We start from the raw sequence: 19,793 nt of genomic DNA on the forward strand, positions 1-19,793 counted from the left end.
AGCTGAAACTTGTTCTTAAGTTCCAGTACATACTGCTTTTTCTCCTCCTCTGTTATCTCAAAGACCTTTGTATTATTTATTCGAGTCAGTTTTTTCCTTTCCTTTCCTACATCTATATCAAGTGTACATCTTACCATTCTGTGATCACTTCCAACATTTACCTTATTCAGGACGGTAACATCATCCGCAATATATCTTTCCACAAGTCTTTCACCTCTTTCATTTCTTTTACCAATTCCAAAATTTCCTATAGTTCCCCTTTCTGCGCTGTTTTGTCTTTTCCAACCTTAGCATCGAAGTCCCCCATAATAATAGTGTAGTGGGTTTTCTGCTCATCTAGAAGACTCTCAATTTCAGTGTACATTTCTTCAACCTCTTCATCATCATGGCTCGATGTTGGTGCATAAATTATTATAATCTTTAGCTTGTACCTCTTAGAAATCTTGAGTATTAGCCTTGACACCCTTGTTGATGTACTTTTGAATTCCAAAATGTTGCTTTTAAAATCTTTATGGACCCGAAACCCAACTCCACTTTCACTCCTTTCACTGTTTCCATTGGTGTACAGCAGATTTCCACTTGATAAGCGATTAATTTCTTCTTCTTGTTTCAGCCAAACCGATGATATTCCAATTCACATTTTCTAATTCCTTTTCCAGCTCTAATATCCTGTCTTCACCGATGAGTGATCTTACGTTATAACAGGCCAAGTTCAGTTTCCGTGCATGGCAGCCTGGTCGTACCCAGGGATTCTTAGCACCCTCTGCTTCCACTCTGATCCTCTCGCTGCCGTAAGAGGGAGAGTGAAAGCTGCTGGGGACTGAGGGCCATTTCTTTTGTTGTGCTGTCATATGCTGGAGGGTTTGGTCTTTTCGTCTTCACGCTAACCAGGCGTCTTGAAGAGAACCACTCTACACGTTCGTTGCTACCTAAGTGACGTAACAGGGCTTACCATCGAGAAGGTGTGCATGAGTGGATTTTAGGGAGGCAGACCAACCGGACTGCTCCTAAATCTTCTGTAATAGAGAGATATTGGATCCATCAGTGTTTTAGGCTGAGTGTCTGATAAGACGCAGGATACCTGTTCCCCTCTATGCCCCATCTAAGTTCCCCTCTAAGTTTGCAATAAAGAGTGCAAAAAGAAAAAAAAAAAAAGAAAAAAAAAAGAAAGAAAAAAGAAAACATCAAAATAACTCCAACACGCCATAAACAATCGGCGAATGAATGGAAAGGCAATTCAGATACGTTTTTGAGCAGTTCTTAATGGTTCTTTTTCTAATTACAAGGCTTTCTCACGATAATTAGATATACGGTCTGGCTAACAAATTACACGAGTATAAGTAGAGCCAGACCGATTAACTAATTTTTATACCACATTGTATTAAAAGCAAGTAGAAAAACAAGCAGATAAAACTTCGAATTTTTATATTCTACAGCTCATTAAGCTTACTCCCATTCAACGCTTTCTAGAGGGATTATTACAAACTGGATCAGTTTTAACAGACGTCCATAGTAAATCTTGGAAACTATCACAATGAATTATACCCTACTGTCACTAGAGGTCGCTACACTTCCGCGAGTGCTGTGCGTCGCCTTTATACGCTTTATCTCTATGCGTTGTCACGGGCAGGAGCAGAAATGAACTCCAAGGAACGAGGCTTGAAGTGATCTGTGCGCGCCACCGAGAAGGATATTTAAGTAAGCGAAGTGCGAATGGTCATCTTAAAGGTGGACATACTGAAACTTCGCGATGGTCATCAACTTCTACAGATACTTCCAAGGTACATGAGAGAAGTAGGAAGTAGAAAACGACGCATCGCTGCGAAATTGGAGAGCTCGTGTCAGTCCTGATATCCATCTGCTTATCGAACTACCGAGTGACCACTCCGACGAACAAGAATACCACATACATTACATGTATGCATGCCATGATATCATCAGGAGAACTAATTAGCGGCGCTATTATATAATGCCGCTGTGTGGTGGACACATACCCATGACAACAAGGCCAAAACTTGGCTTCTCGATTGAGGAGTTAGTGGGACACGATAACGAAAAATCCGGAATCAAAGCTCATCTGCAAGAGGACACCGAGCGTAGAACCCCTGCCGTGTCGCCTACCGAATGTTACCGGCACCATTCGGAAGTAGTGTTAGAGCAAAATGCATATTTTCCCATCACCGCGACTTGTTTCCCACCAGCAGGGCCAGTCAATATACTAGACCCTTTTGCCTCTCTGTCTTCCGGACTCTATCATGGCCAACAGGAGTCGTCCTTCCCGTATGTGACCAGTCCGCTGACTTCAATAGGTTCCTGTTTACCGCCGCAATCTTCCGTCCATCCCGCCTTTCCGATGCTTCTAGGCAGAGATTCTCATGCTCTATACCCGTGGCTTCTGTCTCGGCCTAACCGGCTTTTTCCTTCCCGGCTTCACGGTAAGTTTTGTTACTGTACGGCTAACGCACTTTAGAAAACAATCTGTAAAATAGATATAATAATATATTTATTTTTCCCTTTATACTGCGGACATAATAATATATTTATTTTTCTCTTTATACTGCGGACCACCACATAAGGTCAGAGGAGTTCACAAACAAGGAAAACAAGAATACAAGGAGATTATGCTGTATTTAGTATCACCAGGCTTGAACCACACGCACCCAAAGAGAGAGCACTTTTGTACCATCGCACTCCTTTTAATAAATAGTACGACCCCATTCCAGTTGAAAATACATACCTATCGCTGGCCTACGTTATGGACACCTTATTTACCAAGCTATTGATATTGGTAGCGGTTACAGTGACAGAAATTAGTTTATTTATTCAGCTGACAAGTCTAATCAGGTGCCGCATACTTTCTTATTTCATCTGATTAAATTATTCCAAGTTATACTTGTATTTTATTAATACTATATAAGCTGATATTTCCGCATCACGGCAATCTCGTATTTTTCTTAAAATATAATTTATGTAAAATGCATATGATGTATAATGGCCCACAGTAAGCTAGCGATGGAAAAATCTTCCTCAACGTCTCTCAGTTATGAGCATGAAACTGCCGCCAATTTATTTGGCATTTTCCATTATACTGAATGTACAATATAGTAGATCAAAAATAAATAGAAAAGTTATTAATTTTTATATTTATTTTACCATCCATATTGCACATTCATTATAATGGTATATGTCCAAGGCAGTACCAAAAATTATGGAAAACAAATCAAAATCTTGTTCGATTTTAGAATCCCTACCACTCTTGTTTTGATACTATTTTCCTCCACCGAGTGCCGATTATTACAAGTTTAATCCATTTCATAATTTTCTTCATATAGTCAAAACTGCTAAAATTAGCCGAATTCTTAAGTAAAAATTTTATCTTACGAAAATTAAAAGAGAGTCGAGCTATGTCTATCTAAGATCAATGCTGCTTCTATATTTTACGAACAGAAAGGAACACTTCCAGTAATTTTCTACTAAACATGCTAAAACTGATAAGTAATTCACACATTTTAGTCGCCACTTTAGCCACACTTTTATCGCCATTATTTTAGAAAACAGTTTAAAAGAGTTTGCTACTTTTTTTTAAACTGTTTTCTAAAACAGTATTTCAGTCTCGATGTCCTTCCATTTTCTAAATAATTTCTTTCCTTATCTATCGATTATTTTCCTATTCATGTTGATAACATGGCGTCATGTCTTGATCAAGTGCACGAAATAACCGTTATAGGGCGAAGAATTATTTAAAAACAACAATTTAGGAGAAAAAATAAATAGATTTTTGAATCAATCTTTATTATTAAAATATCATTTTAAATGTTTTGTAGAACAGAACAAGTGAAACGTGAACAGACGCATAAAATGACTAATCGTACATAATAGGATGTGTATTATTTTGTATTCTAATACAGTAATATCATAAGACTAAGTGTTCAAGGGTAATTCCTTACTTTTATCAGATAATACAGCTGCTCTGATCCCTGTAATCTACACAGAACGTTAGTTGCCAACGTTAAGGCCGAACTGTTCGGTCGGCTTGGTCCAGTGGGTGACACCTTTGGCTCAAAATAAAAGGCTGCATGTTCAAATGCTGCCTCCAATGAATGTTGGAATTGTCCAATATATGTATATATATATTTTTTTATTTGGGTATAAACAGTGAGATATAATTTCAGCAATCTAACTGGTAAATTTTCCGAATATCCCGTCGTGACTGTGAACCAGGGGTGACCAACTTAATCTGTGATGCGATCTACTTTTTTTCTTCAAAATGTGCCGCGTTCATTGCACAATGGTTAAAAAACGTTAATCAACACATATTGAAAAATGTTGTTTATAAATTTTAAAATTAAATACAATTCAGAATTCTTGTTTTAAATTCATACCTTTTTTTAATTTATGTGAAATTTGTGTCTTAATATCATCTGCCATGCTTTAAAAATCGGGGAAATACTGTGATAAGGCCAACCGTAAAGAATCTTCTGTATGCAAGTCCGTAAGAGTAGAGCAATTCTTCGTCTCTGTTTGTTTCAAATACGAAAAGGCCGATCAGCAGAGATATGTAGAGCCAAAACAGGAATTTAAAAGTTCACTGCATTTTTTGACATTTGGCTACTTTTCTCCGCAAACATATTTACAAAAGTGTTTTTCTAATGACCTGGCTTTTAGGAAGATATCGTTTTGTAATGTAATAATTTCATTTTCAAGTAAAATTTTCTACGTGTGAAAAATCTCGGCGATTTTTTCTGCAATTTCTGGATAAGAAATATATTGAACAATGTCTTCAATTGTTTCAAAATCGCTGAATCTGGTTTCAAAATCATCCACAACTTTCTCAATTTCAGAAACATATTTCTCACTATTAAATTCAAAAACAGGATAATTTTGCAAATGATCTTGCATATTTGCAAAATGATCGATTTTTTTTTTCTTTTAGATCCTTTGCCAAAAATTGATATTTATATGTAGAAATACTACTAATCATGTCACGCAAATGTTTATTTGTTCCTTGTAATTCCAATTTCAGATCACTTAATTTACTCGTAGAATATGGCAAAAAAGCCAGGTCACACAACCACTCCGTATCTTGTAGCTACTAATAATCATCTCCCCTTTGATCAACATTTTTTTTTTTTAATTTCATTCAGCAAATTTCGAAATCTCTGTAGAAACTTACTCCGACTCAGCCACCTCACATCTGTGTGTAATATCAAATCTGGTTCATTTTCATCGAGTTGCATTTTTAAAAGACTCCTTTGAAGAGATTGTCCTCTGATGGAATTCACGATTTTGAAAGCTATGTCCATAACACTTTTAGTATTTAATCTTTTGCTAGCTAACAGTTGTTGGTGGATACAGTGGGAACTCTAAAAATCTGGGAATTCATCATCGTTTTGGCACAATGCGATTAATCCGTTAAGATACTTAACGGATTGCTTCAGTTCCATCTATTGTTATTGATAATAGTGGTAATTTAATTTTTTCAATAACATTTTTGAATCATCATCATCAGCCATTTTCAATCCACTGCAGGATTGAAAGTTGCCTCTCCAGCAACTTTCCAGTTCCTTCTGTTTTGAGCACTGGCCATCCATTTACTACTCAAAAACTCATGAATTTCATCTATCCCTCTCCGCCTTTGTCTTCCAGGTTTTCTTCTAGCTCCTCTTGGGTACCATTCTGTTATTTTCTTAGTCCATCTGTCATCATGTCTTCGAGCTATGTGTCCTGCCCAAGACCATTTTAGTTCTTTAGTTTTGATAAGAATGTCCTTTACTTACGTTTGCTGCCTAATCCATGTGTTTCTCTTCTTATCTAACAGTCTGATTCCCAATATAATTCGTTCCATTCTTCGCTGTGTAGTTCTCAGCTTCTCTTCCATTCTTTTGGTGAGTGCCCAAGTTTCACTTCCATAAGTCATGGTGGGGAGTATACATTGATTCATAATTTTACGTTTCAGACAAACTGGGATATTGCTCTTCAGTATGTGACTATATTTCCTGAATGCTATCCATCCAAAATTTATTCTTCTCTTGACTTCCAGCCATTTATCATTATTACAGCTACTAACTTGTCCCAGATAAGTATATGACTCCACCTTTTCAATTACTGCTCCTTCAATCATTATTTCTCTTTCCGTGGCATACTTGTTCATCATTAGTTTTGTTTTAGCCATATTCATCTTTAGTCCAAAATCCTTACTAACTGTGCATAACTGATTAAGGTTTTCCTCTAATTCTTTGGGATCGTGGCTTATGACCACAATGTCATCTGCAAATCGTAAATGGTTTAGGTACTCTCCGTTCACATTGACTCCTTTCTGCGACCAGTCTAATCTTCTGAAAGCTTCCTCAAGGGCAGCAGTAAACAGCTTCGGAGATATTGTGTCTCCTTGTCGAACTCCTTTCTCAATTTTAAATTTGCTACTGTCTTTGTCTAGTCTAATAAAGGAGGTAGCACTCTCATATATTTTCTTCAAAAATTCAAAAATTCAAAAATTTTTGAATGCGTTAAATATATCAAGACCTCTAGTTCTTTCTTTTAACGAAACCATACCCGGCAGTTCTTCTCTAGTATCAGAATCATCAAAAACCATAAGAACAAAAACGAGCAATTGAGCTGTATCACTGATGTCTGTAGATTCATCCAGTTGTAAAGAAAATGACACACAATTAGCAATATGAGCACGCAATTGTTCGCTCACATATTTACTAATTGTTTTCGATGTGTCGCATCACAATATTTCGAGATACTTGCAGAACTGGAAAAGAGCACTTTTAATTTCATTTTTGTTCTTTCTGAGAATCTGTTATTTCTAAAAATGCGTCTTTGATGAATTGACCATTAGAAAATGGTTTGCATTTTTTCCAAGAAGATGACTCACTTTAAATGATGCTACATTTACTGCTTTAATAAATTCGGTGTCACGAATAAATTTTGTTGTGCGAATAATCCGGATTTTAAGTTCCTTTAATTTATTTTTTCTAAGGTCACTATTAGGCGGAAAATCGGATTGGTATTTACCATGGAGTGCGTTGAAGTGCCTTTCTAAATTTCCTTTTTTTGGGTATAGCCACGGAAGCATTGCAAATCGAACAACATATTTCTTTTATCATTAACTGATACGTTTTATTCTTTGATGAAATTGATACTTTTTACCATTTTTCGTAGTATTCATTTTAAATCAAAGGTTTAATAACCTTTGATTTAAAAGGTTATTAAAGGTTATTTGATTTAATTAACGTACAAGTACTGTCCAGTTATTAATATTAAGTAAGCTAAATAAGAATTCGACGCTTACACTATGCTCTGCACAATGTAACTGCGCGAATTTTCACTAGACAAGCCTAGCGGCTGCGCGGCGACAAGAGTAGTCACGTGCTTCAACGGATTTTAATAAGCGTATGCAGTGGGGCGCATAATAATAACATTTAGATTTTGATTAATCTATTATATATATATATATTTAAAATTCGTCGTGATCGACCGAAATTAAAGCCGCGATCGACTTGCTGGCCACCCTGCTGTAGACAATTGCATTTAGTTAGGAGAGAGCCGTAAACATAGTAGAATTTGTTCGGGGAGGTGGGGAATTTTGAAATAACAAGCATATTTAAACATTTTCATAAATATGAATGTGTGAAAAATAATAATTATATGCGTGTAGGTCGCTGAATGTAGGTATATAGGTGAGCAGTATTACCATTCTCATCATGTTCATGTAAAGATTCTCATCATCAAAAACCTTGACGTGATAGAGGAAAATTGAAAAAAAATAATAGATTTGGAATCATCGTCCAAAGATATCTATCCACTTTTTTTGTTGCTGTTGAAAAATACTTGTTGACCTCCGTTATCACTTTACACTCATATCCGTGTCCGAATTAAACACACTTTAGCGTTATATTCAGATATAATTTTTTGCATTTCATAATGCCATTTCATGGGAAAATCCGCACATTTTAGCACACATTCACGAACTTCGTTTACTCACAATATTTACAAGTAAAAAATTATCCTGACGTACTATGAACCTATAATTGGGAAAATGGAATGCTCCCTCAATAGGAAATTCGAAAGAGTTGTCCAAAATAAACAGTAGACAGTCGTTGAACAGTCACTTGCCACATTGTTTCTTCCCTTGAAACCTCGCTGTTATAAAGGGAATATTCCCAGGCTACTATATTAGCAGCAGTCAATGAATGATATGACATTTGATCTTTCTATTCACAGGACAAGAAATATAGAAATATCTTCTATATTTTCAGTGGATATTTTGTGGATAAATTCTCCCAGCCTTAAGGAGCGTTCAAATTTGAATTTAATTGAGAAAAGGAAAAAAAAAAAAAAAAAAAAAAAACAGGTACACCTCTCCTGAAAGCGAATAAAGAGAACCACATTTTCCCTCCAAAATCTTAAAATTAACACGCCTACTTTACGGTATATTTATTTTCGTGTTTACAGTGTTACCACTTGTTAATCAAAGAAACGTTGTTTACCAGTCGTGGTCACTGAAATTATTTACAATTAATTAGAGCCACTTACAACTATTTACAACTGATTTCTAGAGGATCATATCTAAAAAATAAGGATGTCGCAAAAAACACACGCCTGAAGGAAGCATCCTACTTGAACTGTCCAACAGTGTTGAATGCCAACAATAAGCTTGAATCACTGTGATAGTTAAGAAATCCGTACATTTAATGTCGCTCTCGTAAACGAAGTGATGCGCCACTGAAAATGTAATTAGAACAAAAATGGAGTCAGCTGATAAAATAATAGCTGAATTTCTTGTTGGATCAACAAGAAAATCAGCTATGACTTTATCAGCCGACTCCATTTTTATTTGGCCTAATAAAGTGTTCAATTTCTTTTCGGATTCAAGAAAGCTGTGCGTGGCAGCAACGCAATATGGCTAACAGAAATGAAATCATTTTAAAAGAAATAAATTTCAAAGTAAACGTTGCGTCAAACCTGCTATGCATGCGGCTTTTCTATGGCAGCACGAGAAATTAGTTATTTACAGGCTTTAAGAGATCTCTCTTAAAAAGTTCCAACATCGCCAAAAATAATTCTAAAATCTCATTCGTGTGACTTCAGAACTATTCCACGTTCGTCCCAAGTGTGGGGTCCAAACGGTTGGAGGAACTGGAATGTTGGTTTGTCACAGTGGACGTTAAAGAGGGCAAGGAGCTCCATCCGTGAAATTTGAAAGAGAGTAAACCGCCTAAGCGGTTCACTCTTTTACGGGAATGTTTCTAGTTTTGACTGTTTAGACCTCGAGCTCCGCTTAAAGTTTTTCTTAAATTTCACGGGCCCCAAGTTCCAGAACAAGTGTAAAAAACAGATTTCATATAAAATTTAGCTATGAATATACAAACTTTCATAAATTAATATACGCTTCAATACAGTTAATCTCAAAGAAATAAATTCTAATAAATTATGAGTAATGGAAATAAATAAAGAACGATTCGCATTGGATTAGTGGGATGGTTTGTCCATATTTCTTTAAAAAAGTTCTCCGTGAAAACAACCAGCACCCCTCCCCAGGGGAGGGCGCTCGACCCACACTTTGGGAACCTCTGTTCTACAACGAAAACTCGGAATCAGGAAAACACAAGGAGCATCGCTCCTTCAGGATGGCTCGAACTGTCTTCAAGAATGGTCAGAATAGGACCAGCTAAGTTTTAACGCAGCAAAAGCAAGATCTTGCACTTGGGGAATAGCTGCATTAGCTGCATAAGTTATCCCAGTTAACTTATACTGTAGAAGCGTGAGTATAGCAGAAAAAAGAAGTAATGTAAGTTTGTAAAATGAGAAAGAATGTGAATATCCTTTAAGTTATGGTGAATTAGGAGAATTATAGGCGCTTAATTACAAAGCAAATTAGAGGTGAGGGAACTCAAAGTAAAATGATTAATACCAAATGATAAAAAAATAAAATAAAAGGTGGAATAGCTGTCATAAGATATGTTGTTGTTTTTGGTTTTTTTAGGAGCATTAGCAACTAAGGCCATATTGCTCCGGGATATGCGGTGGTCATTCGCTGACCTTTCCACATCCTCCGTATTTGGTGGTGACGGGCTCGAACCCCGGTCTAATCAAGAAACGTGTGCTACGCACTGTTGCTCCTTCCCACCTGGCTACGGAGACGCGTCATAAGATATGGGTGGGAAAATTGTGTTATAAGTCAAATATATGGATAGCAAAAATGCGAAAATCTGATGCAAGCTGAAGTAATATTGTCAGGTATTTTATCAGGGGACTTCACCTGACCAGGTATCAGGAACTGCGTTTATATACTTGCCCATAACAGTGGGAGAGAGGCGAAATAAAGCAAAAAGATTAAAATTAGCAACATTCTCTTACAGTATGGACAATTTGAATTTAGAAAAGCATGTGATATAGGGCAAGTTTGAGGATGGGGAAGGGATAAAGTAGTATTTAAATAAAGACGAAAATAGCGATATACTGAGGATAGTTAGAACGTTCTTATCACCCTCGTATTGCATTAATATGAACGGGAAAAAGCTGGAAGTAGAAGTAGAAAGATAAAAAGTATAGAAAAAGATATGATATTAAACCTACTAGGCTAGCTGGGGTTGTAAAGCCAAACCTTTTAGTAAGGGACCTGGCTTTGTAAGTGTTAGTATAATAAGGAAACTAATACCGAATGCCGTTTTCTAATACCGTTTTCCCTACAACATGTAGATACTGCAGGGAAAATGAAAGCGAAAAATCATGTAAGTCCAAACAGGCCTAAAAACGAGCCGAAACAAAAACCGAAAATATAATCAGTGAATACAGAACAGTAATGATACCTGGAATTTTCAAGTAATACGTAGCGGAAGGAAGAAGGCGGAAAAATATAGTGCACATATTTAGTTGAGTACATGAATCTATCTAAAGCAGTACTGCATTCAGTCAAATAGCAATTTATAGCAGCAAAACGGACAATAGAGAGCTGTGAAAAAAATGGAAAATTGTGCCTCTATACTCGTATTTGGATAAAATAAGTGCGTACAGATACCTAAGGGTAGCGCAGGCAAAGAGAAAGTATATCTATAAGGTAGAAATGTGATTGGAATGATAAGACTTCACAGATATAAAGTCAAAAGATATGCAGAGAACAAACATAAAACATTCCATAAATAAATAATATATATTGAACGAGAAGAGACAAGCTAAGCAAATTAGAAAGTAATAAATTGAATGTAGATCAAAATTAATTGAAAGTAGACCATATGATATGGCTACTATATATTAAGCAAAATTTAGATGTTATATAATTATAATTATTATTATCTGTTTATTTCTCTTTCGAGACACCCATTAAGGGTGTGGTTACATTATTTCAGTAGTTACAAGCGTATTTACATGAGCTTATTTACAAAATTTGGAAATTAAAAAAAAAAACACAGAGAATGTGGTTAATAAATTAATTACTAAGTAGTTTCAATTAATTACTAAATAATTGATAAAAGGTAAATATTATTATATAAATTATTAAGTTAGTGTTCCTATTATATTTGCAACTGCCAGTACACATTATCAAAGATTTTTTTCCTATACATTTTGTCTGTACATAATTTCTCTGGATCTATGTTTAAATTATTAAATGACTTAACAGTATTTGCTGGGAAGAACCTCATCAGAGAGTCCAACTGAATCAATTCGCACCTGAGACTTGATTCTTCCCTATTTATTCTCGGTGGTATCATCCGATGGCAAGTGATCACATTTCCAATTTTCGGCGCATATATTCAGTCATCTATTCATTTTCTTCTTTTTGTTGGTGAAAGTCATTTGTACAGTTTTCTTTTTATTAAGTTGCCTAGTAAATAAAGCGAAATTTTACCAATTGGGGGAGTTTTGCTCACATGTTTAAATCCAGGATATGATTAATTATGTATGTAAGCATAAAAGGCTGGAAACATGTAATGAATAACCTGTAGTCCAAAATGGCGTCTTTATTATTAAAGTTTTCATAATGAATTATTTAACATAGTTAGAAGAGAAAAGATACTAAAGCAATTTCAGTAATCATTTCTGCGAAAATAAATAAATCTAATGTTGATAGAGTAGCATAAATCCAAATGTAGTTCCAGATGTGAATCCAAAGGTGAATAAGTGCTGAAGATAATTTCAATAAATCCAGAGGTGGTTTGATGAGGAAATCTAGTTTAAATTAACTGGTAGAACTTAGTTGATTGAAGACTAAAGATTGACTGATGATACAATAATCCAATTGTGAAAGAATATGGCGCAAATCCAAGATTGCATATAACTAGATGACTGAAGACCCGTATAGTAGGGTGGGGGGGATATATATGAATGCTTTCATTTTAGTTTTTTGAATATTAATAGTAATAATTCTTTATTAAATATTCCTTATTTGTTCTGTTCCCTTATAACTATATAGACCTCTATTCCTTACACCCCCACGTACACATCTGACTTTGCTTCACAGGAGAATTCCAGATTCAAGGGAACTTCTCAATTATGTATAATTCCCTTCGGAAAGGCTGAGTGTTCAGGAATAACAAACTCACAAATTAATAAACAACAAAGTTTATTTATATATATACAACATGATATACAATTGAATTAAAAAATATGTAATATGCATACAAAGTTAAATCAAGGATACCTTGCATAAATTATTCTTATTCCTGTTTCCCTTCACTAGCTAATCTGAGTTGGCCATTATATGAAAACACTTGATTCATTCTTCTTGCCCTAACTCCTTGGATACAATTCTGTTCCTTATATTAACAATCAATATGCTATTTTCATCATTATACTCTGTGTTCTCACCATTTTGTTACAATACACTGAAGACCAATCTTAACTTTCCTAAAGTCTCTATTTGTTGTTAGTCTTTCAGATGAACCAACAATTCTTCATCAATACAAACACTATATTCAATTATCTATCCTTAAAACATATTCAAAGTTTCTTATATAATTCAATTATCTGTCCTTAAAACATAATCAAAACTTCTCATATAAACCTTACTACCCTTCTAACACATTATAATCATTTGAACAACAATTTAATCTATTACTCATCCTTCGTTTCCCTTGCATTTTACAATAACCTTTTTTTTTTAAATTAAACTCTGTTAGTATATATAATTTACTTCAGAGATAATTTATCCATCATTTCACTTCTATCATAATCTATCATTTTACTTCTAGTGCTACACCTTTTTTTTTTAATTAATTACTATACTGTTTCACTAACAGTCCTTCTTAACTTACAGTACTTACTATATTTCTCACCTACCTTCTATCTTTTTTCTTTCCTTTCCGGGGAGGTTTCAACCTTCCATTTTTGGCTTTCTGAGGATCTCCTTCATCTGCTTCACCTGAATCTGCTACAGATAATTTTCAGGAACTCTTGGCTGCATGGGACTGGCATCCTTTCTCCACCTTATTCGGGCTACCTTCCATTCACTGCTTCCTTCCTTCTCATCGAGTTACTAATTTTTTTGGCTTCGCTCCTTCCCTCTCCACCTTATTAAAACTTATTCATAAAAAGAAAATTCACAGGGCATCTCACACTAACTCCTTCTCTACTCCACTTTTTATAGCTCATCCACAAGGAGATAGCTAATAGGGTGCCACCCTCGCTTCTTCGCTCCACCTTTTAAAAACTTCTTAATAAATTAAGAAATATTTCGCAGCGCTCGTTTGCGTACGGGTCACTACCCTTGCCTTTCTTCCGATGTGTATTAGACTATAGCATACGGCCACTGCTCTTGCCTTCCAATGACGGACAGGCTTATTCTCCTTACACTCCATAATTTCTAACAAGACAAAAAAACTGAACTGTCAACTGTTACCAACTCATATTTTCTACCACGACCAAACACTCAACTGTCCATGTTACTAACTCATTTTTACTTACACTGACGAAAAAACTCAACTGTCTGTCCTAACTCATTTTCCCAAAGGCCGACAAGAATCTCAACTTTGTCTCCCCCTAACTCATTTCCATAAACACCCACATAAAACTCAACTCCAACTCAGGGTTCTGTGTCTCCATAATTTCTAACACGACAAAAAACTCTACTGTCTGTCCTAACTCATTTTCCCAAACGCCGACAAGAATCTAAACTTTGTCTCCCCTTAAGTCATTTCCATAAACACCCACAAAAAACTCAACTCAGGGTTCTGTGTTAACTCACATTTTCTAGCACGGCAAAAAACCTCAACTGTGTCTCCCCTAACTCATTTCCATAAACACCCGCATAAACTCAACTCGGGGTTCTGTGTCTCTCTTTCCCTGCTCACTCACTTTTTTCATCTGAATTATGTACCGCCCCTATGTGTCAGGCCCACCTTTGTTCTGAGTACGGGTCACTACCCTTGCCTTTCTTCCGATGTGTATTAGACTATAGCATACGGCCACTGCTCTTGCCTTCCAATGACGGACACTCTTATTCTCCTTATACTCCATAATTTCTAACACGACAAAAAAACTCAACTGTCAACTGTTACCAACTCATATTTAACCAATAATAACCAATCTATCTCATTTTGTCAACTTTCACTCGGTTCTATTTGCCCGTTTTATTTTCTCAAGCTGTCTCCTTATTGCTCAATCTAACTTCTTATTTTAAGAAATTTGTAAAATTTCTCAGGCTATCTGTACCTTTGAAGTCAGCCGCTTATAGTTATACTTTAGCAGACTTATTTCACACGATCTACAAAACTTGCCATCACCGACAGCCAGACGGTGATGGCAAGTTTTGTCCCGTATTTACTTCCTGTCTCTTCTGCAGGTGTCACCGATCAAAGAAATGTCTCGACAGTACCATGGTCCACCGCACCATTGTTTTCCAGAGTTAACACCTATTACCAACAACAGTTGCTACCAGTTTCCATTGTTTTGGCTTGTCCCTGTGTGCTGGGTTGTTGTTGTTGTTATTTGGTTTTTAGGAGCATTAGTAACTAAGGCCATATTGCTCCGGGATATGCGGTGGTCAATCCTTGACCTTTCCGCATCCTCCGTATTTGGTGGTGACGGTGTGTGCTGGGAGTCGAGTGTACCCAGGTTGCTAATAGCTTTTCAGCTTACCGTTCCCCTTCTATAGACGTTGTCTAATTTAATCCCTTGCGAGTGACCTTAGTAATATTCTTGACTTGTAAGCTTCGCTCCCCCATACTGCTATATAAGTTTTACTTTAAATTAATCTCACTTTTCTATAAAATATTATACTTGTAAGATTTTACATCTTACAAGGGTACTAGGCACCAAATCTTTAGGAGACTGTAGAAAATAAACAGAAAATTTTGTAATATAATATAAGAATAAAGAGTGACATAGATCCAAAGGTAGTATTGGATGCATACAGGTGAAGAATCCAAAAGTGAACAGCTATTGAATAAATTTTAGTAGTAATAAATATATCAATAGTGAAAGAGAGTAGTACATAACCAAAGGCGGTTTGATGAATAGATCTAGTGAATATGATACAAGGTAATGCTCAGTTGACTGAAGACAAATAGTAACTATAAAATACAAGGAGTAAATAAATCCAATGGTGATGGAATGTAGTATAAATCCAAAGATGAATTTATACTACATATATGGATATTCAAAGGTAGGGTTGTGAGTACCAAATCATCTAAATTCCACAAAACTTCAACACTAATTTCATCATCAGTATGTGGCCACTGATGTCAGTTAAAACGTAAATACCAGCAGCAGCAGCAGCCAATAATGATCGTGATTTCTCCCTATCTCCAGATCGATCCTACAAGCAAATCTGGGCACCACTCCCTGGAGACATATTATCATGACAAAAAATGTCCTCACGCTTGCACTGCTTATAACGGGGCGAACTGATGCTCCATCGGTATTCACGTTAAGCTCTGGCCCGAAGAGGGCAAGAGGGGGGAGCACCCCGACTCCTGTCTCACTATGTGTCCTACGTTGTCAAACAGTGATTCCCTGAGGAATACGTTTCCAGCCAATTGTCTTCGGATCTTCAATAAATTTAGGATCACTGATAGGTTCTGTGAAGACAAGCCCGACAGGAAGGAAATCTTCAAGAACTGCTACCAGATAATGAATCTCTGATACTCACCTGCTCTCGGACATGATTGACTGTTTTTTTTTTTTTTTTTTAACTTGCCTATTTGTATTTGACGAAGACTTTTTATCTTCATGCAATTATATACTTTGTATATTTTGTATATTATTGTATGTTTTGCATGTTTAATCCTGTAAATGTCTCGGGTCGAGCAGGCATGTACTCCTGTTTATTGTACATGTGTTCCTCGCACCCTAGTCTGTAAATATTCACACCTTTCTGACACAGAGCCGTCCCGGGGTGACCCAAGGTTTCTTGGGAAATAAACTAATTTTAATAATAATTTCAATAATAAATAATAATTTTTTTTTCCAAACTTTACTTAAAACCTACATTTAATTCAAAAACTTCTTTTCCTACTTTGAAAACGTTTATTTATATTTTAGCCTTATCCTTATTTTTACCATAATATTTCATATCATTGACACTTCATTGGGACCACCTTGTCTTATACTGTATGAGAATATGCTAATTTTAATGTTTTTGCTTTATTTCGCCTATCTCCCACTGTTATAGGCAAGTATAGAAACGCAGTTCATGATACATGGTGAGATGTAGTCCCCTGATTAAATACCTGACCATGTATCAATATTTACTTCAGCTTGCATCAGATTTTGCATTTTTCGTATCCCTATATTGGACATATAACTAAATTTGCCCACCCATATCTGAAGACAGCTAGTCCAGATTTTTTCATTTGTTTAATCATTTTACTTTGGGTTCCCTCACCTTTGATTGGCTTTGCAATTCAGCCTATAATTCTCTTAATTCGTCGTAACTTATAGGATATTCCAGTTCTTTCTCCTTTTACAAACCTGGTCCTTGAGGTTATCACAGACATTCTCTCAGATATATCAGACAAGCTGTACTTGCTACCTGGGTGTGTAAAACGCTGATGGAACTGATATTCGGGTGACACTCAAGTCAAGTGGACCCAATTTCGGCGAAGTCCGGACGATCTGTGACAGTCAAATCCTCTGCTTGCGCCTTCAGGATGGTGGGACTGTTAGTAATACTGGGTATAACCTCCATGAACAAGTACATACAGTAGTGGGTGACCATGTACTTGTATTTTGGCTGTGTTTGTGGACTTCGAGGGTCCTTTCGACTCCCTTTGGTGGGAGAGCGCCCTCGTGTCCTTAAGAGCTGCTAATTGTGATGATTATACCTGCAAGGTCTTAAGATCTTATTTCAGTGATCATATGGTAAAGGTAATTGCAAAGCACCTGACATATAGTTCCCCTATATCCAAAGTATGCCCTCAAGGGCCGGTGTTGGGGCCTCTCCTCTGGAATGCAGTTCTAGACAAATGGCTTTTGAGAGATCATCAAGGTGTACTTGATGAGTACCTCAAGAGTTCTTATCTGTTACCCCAACTGGACATATTATCTAGACGTTTTGGGGGCAGAAACGATTCAAGTGAGCGGGTAGCTAACGCCAGGGAACAGAGCCTAAAAAACTTCAAGTGTTGTGTTAACGTAGTTAAATATACAGGAACACATTTAAATTATTATTATTTTAGGGTTACCCGTAATTAAATACATGGTATTTAATTAGGTGTATTTAATTACGGGTAACCCGTATTTGTGTCTGTAAATTGCGTATGTTCTATGATTGATTTGCCTGTTTTGCTGGACGAAAAAACCCCAGTTACTGGGGAGAAAAACCTTGCTATCTACGCTTTATCATCGACGGGATTCGAACCCAGGCCTTTTTCCACACAGTCTGGGGAGGATGGTAACGATACCCCTGTGCTACCCGCGCAGACAAATATACAAGAACAGTAAGTCTTAATTGTTTATACAGTAATGTTAGAAGTGTCGTCAATAAAATGAGCGAATTCAAACTGCTGGTTAAAACAAGCAACGCGGATATCATAGGGCTTACGGAGACGTGGTACCACCTAGAAATTGGGGATGATGAGTTTCAGTACGGCTTCCTAAATGTATATAGGAAGGATGGGGTAGATAGAAGAGGTGGTGGGGTTATGCTTCTTATCAGAAGCAGCCTGAGTGCGACGATAGCTTTCCCGTATTCAGACGTTTCACATGCTACTATAGAATCTGTATGGTGTGAGATAGTTGGAAACAAAGGTATAATGCAAGTAGGAGTAATTTACAGACCAGGTGATTGTGAAGATTATGACGAAAGCCTCTACATGCAAATGGAATGGGCAAGTAAGCGTCAATATCTTATTATGGGTGATTTCAATTTGCCTTTAATTGATTAGAGTAAATGGGAAGGAAACTCGACATGGGGAACAATATTTTTAAATCCACTAGATGACTGTTATTTGTATCAACATATCAGAGAAAGTTCTAAAGAAAAGAATATCCTAGACCTCATCATCACACATGAATCAGATGACATAACAGGGCTGACAGTAGCAGGAAGTGATCACGGACTTCTACGGTGGATGATGATGAGAGAGGTAACAGCAGTAAAAGGCAAAGGAATGGGTTTTAATTTCAGAAAAGGAAATTACGATACCTTAAGGAACTACATGGCCTCTATTAAGTGGGTAAATATCGCACAGAGAATGAATACAATTGAACTGTGGTATGCTTTTAAAACATTAATCACAGATGTCTTGAATGCGTATTTACCATTAAAAAAATACTCCACGAGGAGGGTTCCAATTTGGATGAATACTGAAGTTGCCGCACTACTTGAGCAGAAAATGGTGGCATGGAAAGGTTACAGAGCAATAAAAAGTATTGAAGCCTATAACAGCTACAAGATGATCTGTAATAGAGCCACAGAAAAGGTTCGACAGGCAAAGGCAGTTTTGAGAAATCGCTAACAAACAGAGCAAAGAGGGGGGATAAGGAATTCTTCACATACATAAATGCCAAGAAGTGCAGGACAAACCAGATCGGACCATTACGTAAGGGAAAGGGGATAGTATTAAATACACCAGCTGCCGTTGCAGATGAACTCAACAGTTATTTTTGCATCGATATTTTACAAAAGAAAAACCTTTGGTGGCATTACATTACATACATTTTAACCTCCATTCGCCGAATCCGCTACCGAGGCCGTAGCCTATCCGCGGTAATGTCAGAGAATGGGATTTTTCCTAACTTTTAGAATTCAATTTTGTTAATAAATAAATAAATAATAACCGAACAATAAACAATTCCTATCTGGCCACTTAGCCTCATGCAAGGATAATCAACTTTGATTTTCTATCCATTGATCCTAATTGGATGAGTTGACATCCCTGCCACTTGGAGGCGTGCCACTACTACCCAGCAATCTAAATCTTCTTTTAAAGACTTCCGAAACGTACTTATTAAAATAAGTAAATAACCTTTTATCAGTGAACATAACATGGAGTCTCTCTTTCTCCAGATAGCCAATTGATAGTTCCAATTCCATTCTCAAGTCAACATAATAATTGCAGTCAAGCATAACATGCTCAGATGTTTCAAGCTCTCCACATTTACACAACCCATTTTCTTTAAGTCCAAGCTGAAAGAGTCTTAATGCCAATCCATGTCCAGTTAACAAAAACGTAGAACAAAGACCAAACTGTTGCCACAACTTTCTTTTAACATCAATTATATTAATTCTCGGCAAAAACATAAAGGTCTGTCGTCCTTTTTCAGATGTTTCCCATTCCATTTGCCATCTAATTTTAACTTCTTCTAAAACTCTGTTCTTTTCATTTTTAACATCTGCTCTTGTATAA

At 36.4% G+C, this 19,793-nt stretch overlaps 1 protein-coding gene across 1 annotated transcript in view; it reads left to right on the forward strand.

Moving 5' to 3' along the window:
- Positions 1–1,996: 1,996 nt before the first annotated feature.
- LOC150076610 (homeobox protein EMX1-like) overlaps positions 1,997–19,793 on the forward strand; it is a 381,825-nt gene continuing 364,028 nt past the window's right edge. Inside the window, exon 1 of the mRNA XM_090387390.1 lies at positions 1,997–2,435. Within this exon, the coding sequence (XP_090243516.1) occupies positions 1,997–2,435 (439 nt within the window). The remainder of the gene's footprint in view (positions 2,436–19,793) is intronic.

This window comes from Mastigoproctus giganteus, chromosome 13, assembly GCF_048544385.1.
Source record: "Mastigoproctus giganteus isolate SK-2022 chromosome 13, ASM4854438v1, whole genome shotgun sequence".
NCBI lineage: Eukaryota > Metazoa > Arthropoda > Arachnida > Uropygi > Thelyphonidae > Mastigoproctus > Mastigoproctus giganteus.